The 9,387-nt window shown below is 34.8% G+C and overlaps 1 protein-coding gene across 1 annotated transcript; it reads left to right on the forward strand.

Annotated features, from left to right (window-relative positions):
- Positions 1-5,720: 5,720 nt before the first annotated feature.
- LOC113698564 (uncharacterized) lies at positions 5,721-7,023 on the forward strand. The gene has a single exon (XM_027218431.2). It carries the CDS (start codon positions 5,973-5,975, stop codon positions 6,828-6,830), a length of 858 nt encoding a protein of 285 aa, XP_027074232.2. The 5' UTR covers positions 5,721-5,972; the 3' UTR covers positions 6,831-7,023.
- The last annotated feature ends 2,364 nt before the right edge of the window (positions 7,024-9,387 follow it).

Raw genomic sequence — 9,387 nt, forward strand, 5'->3', positions numbered from 1 at the left:
TAAGATACCCATACCCATCTATTCATGGGCGGGTATGGGTAAATATAGTTAATTGGGTTGATTTGCCACCTCTAATTTCACCCAAGCCAAAAACACACTTAATATCAAGTGTGTTTGGATTGTAAGTTATTTGAAATATTTTTACCGTAACACTTTTTGTGATGTGATGTATGTGAGATAAAAAGGTAATTGGGAAGATAAAAAGGTGTATTGAAAATTGTAACGGTGATGTCAGCAAATATATTTGGCCAAATAATTGGCTGTCCAAACACACTCATCATGTTGTGTGATTTTTTGTTTTCAACATACAATGTCCGGACCTTCAACCCGACTAATCCTCTGTGATCCGAGAGGAGAAGCCCATTCATCTCGAACACATTAACCCCGGGTTGGAGAAGCCCATTCATCTCGATCATTTGTGGCCATATTCTAAATAGGAGCAACACATCACACGAACTACCCCGGATTGGGCTATGTTGTGTGATTAAAAATGCCAGTGTGGCTAATTTTGAATTTCAAAAAATCGTTCAAAACATCCATCACATTTTGTAAGATGATTTTTTTGTCCCTCAATTTTAAAAGTATAATTTTATGTCTCTTACAAATTTACATTAATCAAATATGATCCCTACCTAAGTTTCAGACTATTTTTTTGTCGGAATCCATCACGTGCCTTGCACATGATCATTTTTTAAGGGCAAATTTATCAAATCAAATTTTACATAATCCAATTCATAGTCTTTCACATTTTCACAAAATGAATTTTTTTCCTAAAATTTTATAAAATAAATTATTTCGTCCCTCATATTTCACAAATAAACTTTTTCATCCCTTACATTTTTTAAAATGGATTTTTCATCCCTCATTGATCATGTTTATGAATAAATTTTTTTCTTTAAATCTATGTATATATTTATTTGATTTCATTTGAACAATATGAATAACATGTAATATATTTTTATTTAATTTTACTTAAACAGATTAATTGTAATTATATATATGCTATTCAACAGATATATAGAGGGGTTTAAAATTAACATTTTGTTTTAAACCCATATATATATATATATCTGAATGATTTTACCTTATAAATCTATTTAATATTTGTGACCTTTCCCTTGTGATAATAATTCATTTATTAAAATGTATAATAAGATCATCTAATTAATAGGTTCTAACTTGAATTATATAATAGTCATGCTCACAAATTGCAATTTAAATATGAAATTTCTACTTGCTACTTTTAAGACCAACGGTTGAATTATTATTCTCGTGATTATTTTAAAATTTGAAAGTGCCAATCACTTACTTTTTTGTCATACTTTCCCTTTATTTATTTTTTCTGTCCAAATTTAATTCGACATAAACACTCAATAATGTTTAAAATTAAATATTTTCTTTGTTTTTAATTTTTGAGTAAAACGAAATGAATATGAGTAAAAAACTAACAAATTTTTAAACCCATATAGATATCCATTTGAGTTCACTTGAACAGTACAAATAACATGTAATATATCTCTATTTGATTTCGTCAGACAAAATTAAATAGAGAAATCAAATACATATATATTATATGCTATTCGTACTACTCATGTGTAATCAAATAGATATATACATGGGTTTAAAAAAAATTATTCGTGCACATGATCAATGACAGATGAAAAAATTCATTTTGAAAGATGTGAAGGATAAAAAATTCATTTTGTAAAATATAAGGGATGAAAAAATTCATTTTGTAAAATGTGAAGGACTATAAATCGAATTATGTAAAAATTGATTTGACAAATTTGTCCTTAAAAAATGATCACGTGCAAGACACGTGGTATATTCTAATCAAAAACTAGTTGAAAACCTAGGTAGGAACCAAATTTGATTAATATGAATCTATAAGGGACGTAAAATTACATTTTTAAATGTGAAGAACGAAAAAAGTCATTTTGTAAAATGCGACGGCCATTTGGAACGATTTTCCCTTTAAAAAAACTAAAATAGCCTCAAATTAATCAAGTGTAGCAACAATCACATGAGACCTTTGTAAAGCATTTTTAACGATTTAGCTCTCAAAATGTATAAAGTTGCAACCATCCAACTTGTGTTTCAATACATCATGAAGTGTGTGTGTGTGTATATATAATTTATGTATTAACAGATCATGTGTAAAATGTAGGACTGTCAATGGGGGGTGCATAAGAAAAGTTTTGGTAAGCCTAAATTAGACTCACAAAGCAAATATGAGATTGTGTATTAAGTATTTTGGGGACTTTTTAAAATTAAAAATTTTATTAGTGTATAGTTAAAATTTTTTAATTCTCACCTATCACAACCACCTATTATCCCTCCCACTAAATTTTTAAATCCTCACCTGTCACAGCCACCTATTAACCCTTAGATTAGTAGCACTGTCCCTCTCTTTTCCCCTTCTCTTTATTTCCTGTCTACGATAGCAACCAAATATTGTCATGGTAGTGCGAAGAAAGAATAGTAGAAGAACGGAGAGGAAGATCTGGTTGCAACCAAATACCATAGTAGGGAGAGAATGGGGGGTGCAGAGGAAAATAAGGGAAGGGAAGAGGAATAAAGAGGAATGACCGACGGGGAGAAAGAACAGGGGAGAGGAAAGAGGGGAAGAATAGAGTGAGAGGGAGGATGCGTGATGGTGGCACGTGATGGGTGAAAGTTGGAAGAAGAAATAGGCGGTAAGTGCGCCTGGCATGCATGGCCTCGAAATGAAGTACGCCTTCTCTCATAAACTAAAAAAAATCAATTGCTTTTTTTTCCTTGTCTTCCTTGATACCATATAATTAGCTTATATAATAGGATATTGTGTTACATTTTCCAAGTCTTTTGATAGCATATCTTCTTGTTCGTACAATAAAATTGAAATTGTCATTATCATCTACTTGCACCTATCAAAGCCTCAAGAGAAAGTCAAGGAAAGAAAAGTGAATTATAACTATTATTAATATTCTTTAGAAAGTAATTTTTCCTTTTGTAATATGTAAACATTTCTAAACATTAGTGCAAGAAAGTTTAATTGAAAAATTGTTTATCATAGCAACCAAATTTTCACCACAATATACAAACCAAAAAATGATTGACCCAATGGGCTGAAAAATGGGTTCAGTCAAGACAAGTAGCCCAGCCGCGAACACGTAACAGTGTTAACTTTAAGTTTGGGCGAGCCATTTAGGGGTCGTTTGGTTAGAGGAATCAAGGTTAGGAATGGGTTTCAAACCTTGTTTGGATTGCTGTTTTCCGTAAAAAAAAATTACGTCGTTTTCCGTGATCACATTTCCCTATTACCTTTTTCCTCACATACATCAAATCGCTACAGTAATTTTTTCATAAAAAATCATGAAGAATGCAATCCAAACACAACCTTAAGTTAATGAAACTATTGTGAATAAACTCAAATGAACATTCGTTAATCATGCTTAATAATAATCAATAAAAGGGGCACCGGTGTTGATTTTTCTGAGCATAAAATTAAGTTAAGAAGATAGTATATAATTTATAAAAAAGATAGTGATATGTGTAAGCGAATGCATTTATGTTGCAATTTTGAGTGTACAAGACAATATCCATTAAACACCGAGAGAGGGAAAAATAAAAATCCGAGAAATATGCAGGTCATCAAGCGTTTTAACCGTAAAGTCACAGTCTTCCACCTGTTAAAGACTCTGTAATGCAGTAACAAGAAACATGAGCACAGGGCACATTAAAATTACTAGTCCACGCCCTGCATGGAACTTTTTTATTTGGCCAGATTATGTAGCCCCGTCACTGGACATAAATGTCAACTTGGACATAATCTCCAGGATGGTTATAACCTTCTGCGCAAGGGTTCTAGAAAGTCCACGCTTCCACGTTTTTCGAGAAGCAGATTTTGGATTTTTTATAAAACAGGAAAATGTGTCTTAAGGTCCTTGCTTGGAAGACAAGTTTCTCTGCTACAGATTTTTTAAAAAATTTTAGTTACAGTAATCTCAAAAAAAATTTTAAAGGTTTTAAATTATACACTTTAAAATATTTATAAAAAAAACATACAAAAATTTTTTTAAAAATTCTACAGTATGTTACAGTAAAATTTTAAACAAACACCAAAAAAACTCAGTTGACAAACGGAGTAGTAAGTTTACTTTTCCACAGCCAGTAAGGACACATGAGTTTGAAACTGACTTTTTTATTTGCAGCAAAATAAAAAAGTCCAAATGAGAGCAGATACTGCCTGTCCATATTGCTTTATCGTTCGCTCAGCCGAACATTTTGATGCTTTCGTTTCTTCGTCGTGTCCATAGAATAGAAGCATCTAAAAGACGGCGAAAATGCAGCGAATCTGGGGCTCATTTCGTCCAGGATAAGCATCTCGATTACTAAGACGCAGACTAATTTATTTTTTGGATTGTTTAATAATGTAGATGATGCATGTGTAATACATGCACGCACACTCATTTGGAAGCCTCCCAAATTCGTCCAACGCAGCGGTAAGGTTTCCAAATTCCACGTGGAACCTGCAAAATTTTTTAACCTGGTCCTATGTATTGGCGACTCTTATATGATCAACTTTTTTGTTTACCCTGATTAATTTGCAGTCCAATCGCCAGACAAAATTACTACCGTAATACCCAGTTCACAACTTCTAGCTCTATTGGTCGACGAAAATCCAACGTCTAGTCTCAGTCTAAAATGTTCAATTGCATTGAAATTTCGGCTTTCTCTAGAACGAAGCGATCCGTAAATGGAATTCAATTTGGTCAAGATTGCGATCTAGAAGAACCCGTTTTCAGTTTCTCAATCAAAGCATGCATTTTTTTTTTCTTTTGCTTCTTTATTTTTTAAAGCGATAATATGGATGACAAAGGTAGCTGTTTGGCTTGTACTATAGGTTTCAATGTTACATACTATTTTATCGTTTTCAATGTTACATACTGTATCATTTTTTAAAAAATAATTTTTTTATATACGATGCTATAGTTATACACAAACAAAAAAATCTCAAAAAATAACCTCATCTATGATAAAAAAATTTTCACCTACACCACTACAATAAAATATTTCAAAAACACTCTAAAAAACAGTTAATCCAAATGGAGCCAAACTTCCCATGGTTAACTTGCTGCTTCCTTGGATCATACACTGGCCTTCTCTTTGTATGTCACTAGTTATGCTAAGTAAAATTCGGAGATTGAAGGCGCAGAAAAAGTGTTCAATTATTATTATTATTATTCTGTTGGGCTATTTATTTAGATTAATTTTTGGCTAATATAATTAATTCAACGCACGAATAAAATAATATAAAACTAGTTTTAATAATACAAGGAGACCTAGAATTTAAAAAATTTTGCAGCATGGGACCTCACATGAAAAAAAAAATTTTTTGAAGCGGAAGACCGTGTTAGTTATGTCATGAGTTTAATATGTGGCCAAAAAAAATGGCATTTATTATTTTCCGTTCCAAACCATTAATTTGTCAAAATAGTTAGATAGTTATACGTCAGGCATGATGGAAGCATCCTAAATCGTAGGTGATGAACCAGCAGCTCAATCTCATGTACCATTTTTTACGCTTACCTTTTTACATTTTCCTCTTCAACCATCACCGCGCTGGAATAAACGCGGAAGCTGAGAGCTTACCGTTCCATTTTACTGTGGGGAGATCAGGTCCACGAGTGTGCTTACGCGTGAGTCTTGTGAATCACGGAAAGCACTTGCCTCAACTAAAAACTATTTTTTAAAACCAGAGAGGGGCGGAGCGTGGAGAATGTCAACTGAGGGTAAAACTTCGCCCTTCTTCCTCAAACTCACACCTCCAAAATACCCCTTTGTCGTCTCATATGGTGTGTATATGTATATATATATAGGCCCACGCCCGAAGTTCTCCTGCTCTCTACTCACGTTTATCTTACACTCAATCAAAAGATCTACTCCTAGTATCATACCAGTAATCCTACGTCCTCGTGACCTCCAAAACTATGGGCGAAATTCAAGAGGACCTTTCTGCTTGCCCAACTTTCAGCAGCTATTCGTCGGATAGGTTAGCTGATATCGCTGCTCGAGTCACCGATGAGTTCAAGAGACAGTCTGATCTCACACAGGAGAATTTGAGCGTCCTCCGTGAGGATGACGACGACGACGGCGGTGAAGATGATTTCGAGTTCTCTTTGGTGCGTGATTCTGATGACGAGCCCGAAGTGTTTTACGACGGTCAAACTCCGCCGATTTTCCCCATTTTCGACCGCCATCTCTTGGGGAATGATGGTGATGCTGATGCCAAGCAATCGCCGTCTGATGCGGTTGAGACTGAAATTCGAATCCCGCTCAGGAGTTTGTTCATTCAAGACAGGGAAGAATGCGAGCCTCCGTCGTCGTCGTCGTCGGAAGCCGACGAGATGGACAGAATACCGCCCGGAAGCTATTGTGTTTGGAGGCCTAAAATAGTCGAATCGTCGCCGAGTTGGGGTAAGAAGAAGAGCCACTCAACTGGATCCGAGTCCAAGAGGTGGAAGCTTCTGGATTTGCTCCGGCGAAGCAATAGCGATGGCAAGGACGGTTTTGTCTTTTTGACTCCCAGACATAACAGAGAAACAACGAAGATCGACAAAGCTCAACATCCTAAAGCAAAACAAACTTCCGCAGCCGCCGCCCAAGCTGCTAAGAAATCGAAGGCGAAAGGCGGAGTGGCATCGCCGTCGGCTCACGAGGCGTTTTACGTACGAAACAGAGCGATTAAACAAGGTGACAAGAAGAAATCATATTTGCCCTACCGCCGAGACCTCGTGGGGTTCTTTGCCAATGTCAACGCTGTAGGCCGGACGTTCCCGACCTTCTAGTTCTACAGGACTGCCTTGGTTAATTGAATAATAGCAGGAGTAATTAATTTTCTGAGTGGTTTATGTTCCGTCAACAATTCAATACTCCATTCCACGCAGAGAGACTAACAGTTAAACCATCATATTCTTTAATTATCATTTGTTCTGTGTATATTGCCCATTAGTAAAGCTAGTACATAGTAACTTTCGCCTATTAGTATTAACTTTTTTTTTTAATATAGCAGTAGTATATTATCTTTTAAACAATCGGCTGTTCTGCCTGGGGATAGCAACGGGCCGGGGGACTCCTTTCCCATCCCCGTCCCGCTGCCTACAAACTCCTTCCGCCCCGTCCTCCGCTTATTCCGTCCCGTCTTGTCCTGTTTTTTTTACAGGTATTTTCGCGGGACTAATAAAAATTTATTATATAATTTTATTATAATTAAATTTTAGTGAATAATCAAATACTAAAATATTAACACATCATCAAATTATCTTTTAAACGATCGGCTATTCTGCCGTCGGGGTTACAGGCTCAATGTCAAGGATTTATGCCAACCATAAGTTACATTTACAAAATTGTCGGTGTTGGTTTCTAATTTGTAAATGGAGTTTGTTGTTTCTATGTACAAGAATAATTAAATAAACAAATCAGAATAAACGTTCTGTTCAGATGAAATCGTTCTATGAGAAAATAGCAATGGAACAATTTAATTTGATCTACACACCGCTGGCAAAATAAAATTCACGGAAAGTAAACGTTGAGATTTTTTTTCTTTTAATTTTATTGATACAGATGCGCAAGCTTGCAGATAGCAGCAGGAGGCTACGGTACACATATATTTAAAACTGTACAAAAAGAATCAACATTTATCAAAGCACTCGAGAGAAACCCCCCAAATTTCGCACCTGCGTTCATGTCTCACGCACGGACTTATTTATGAAGTGTTCGCGTCTGGACAGGAGATCATTTGAGATAAATTTTTTTAAAAATAATGTAGTATTTTTTAAATGTAATTTATGAGATATCGAGAGTTATTAAAAATACGTTTATGATACAAACAAATAAATTTGTGCAGATCCCTTGACTTGCATTCATTTTTAAAGCTCTTGACTTGCATTCATCTTTAGAATTTCTTGAAAGTTTTACCAGCGGGTTCAAAGGCATCCGTTTGGTCTGGTGGTGTTTCACTCTCCTCCAAATTCTTTTTTGGTCCATTTGGAATTATCCCTTCCCTCTTAATATAGAGTAGATGTATGAGTGGAATAAGTAAGCCATCGTGTGACAAAAAAAAATATTTGTGCAAATAATAAACTATCGAAGCAAACCCATTTATGTAGTCACGTAAAAGCAAAAAGCCCGCGTATTTCTTCCAATACTTCTGTGAAAACAAAAAAATCGGTGTGTCCGGGTGCACCCCATAACTAACTCACTCTGTGCATCCTTTTTTTTTTTTTTTTTTTACGAAGTCATCATTGGTATATATATATTTTTTGTTTTTTTTACCAAGGTGCTACTTTACATTAATAAAAAAAAAAAATTGTTAGCGATTAAATGGTCTACCTGGATCCCTTTGGTGGGGGAAACCGGGAAAGACTACCTAGAAGGAAACCAGAAATGGGCATCAAAGACACAAATGATGTGCTCGATGAACAAATTGCAATAATCTAAGAAAAAAAAAAAAGAGAAAATGTCAAATCGCTCAACTAACTTAAGATCTTCTAGAATGGATCGATCATCTTGTCCATTATTAATTGTAATTCTTTTTTACGAAAATAAAACAAAAAATTGTTAGGTGTAGTTTGTTTGATCCAAAAAGAATAAATTTTTGGTGGTAGTTTGAATTCTAGATTATGCACATATTCAAATCAAACTGGTTAGTCAAAATTTTTTTTAAAAAAAAGGAACAAAATTTAACTTGATGGTGCCTTCCTTCAATAGTTAAAAATTCTGAAAAATTGTATGGCAGATTACAGATTGTTGAGTAGACGTGCGTAGCACTTGAAGTCATGCTGCTAGGGAATGTCTATGGATTTTAGATTCAGAATTGAGGAAAAGAAAAAGGATATCTATGGATATTGTTTAGCTTAATTTTGACTTTCTCGATGTTAATTTTACTTGGAATGGATTTGGTTCCCCAATGGGAACAAGAAGACTTCCCTAACAGCTTCTGACAGAAGGAGTTTGGTAGAGCGTAGACTAACAGCTTCTTTCAGGAAAAAAAAAAAAAAAAGGGAACAGAAATTCCAATCTGAACTCTTGAACAGAGTTAATTTGAATATCTCGTTAGAAGAGTCTTTAGATCTCCTCGCGTGCACTTTTCTTTCCCACTAACAGAGTCTGAAGAACATTAACACGCATGTAGTGAAGGTTAAGGTTGTGCTTGGATTGCATTTTTCATGATTTTTCATGAAAAAATCACTATAGCGATTTGATGTATGTGAGGGAAAAAGGTAATAGAGAAATGTGATTACGGAAAACGACGTCATTTTTCAACGAAAAATAGCAATCCAAACAAGGGATAAGATTTTTCACGAATCTTTGAATTCTAGGTCTGTCTAAGTGTGAGCCATGAAA

This window comes from Coffea arabica, chromosome 7c (assembly GCF_036785885.1).
Source record: "Coffea arabica cultivar ET-39 chromosome 7c, Coffea Arabica ET-39 HiFi, whole genome shotgun sequence".
Lineage (NCBI taxonomy): Eukaryota > Viridiplantae > Streptophyta > Magnoliopsida > Gentianales > Rubiaceae > Coffea > Coffea arabica.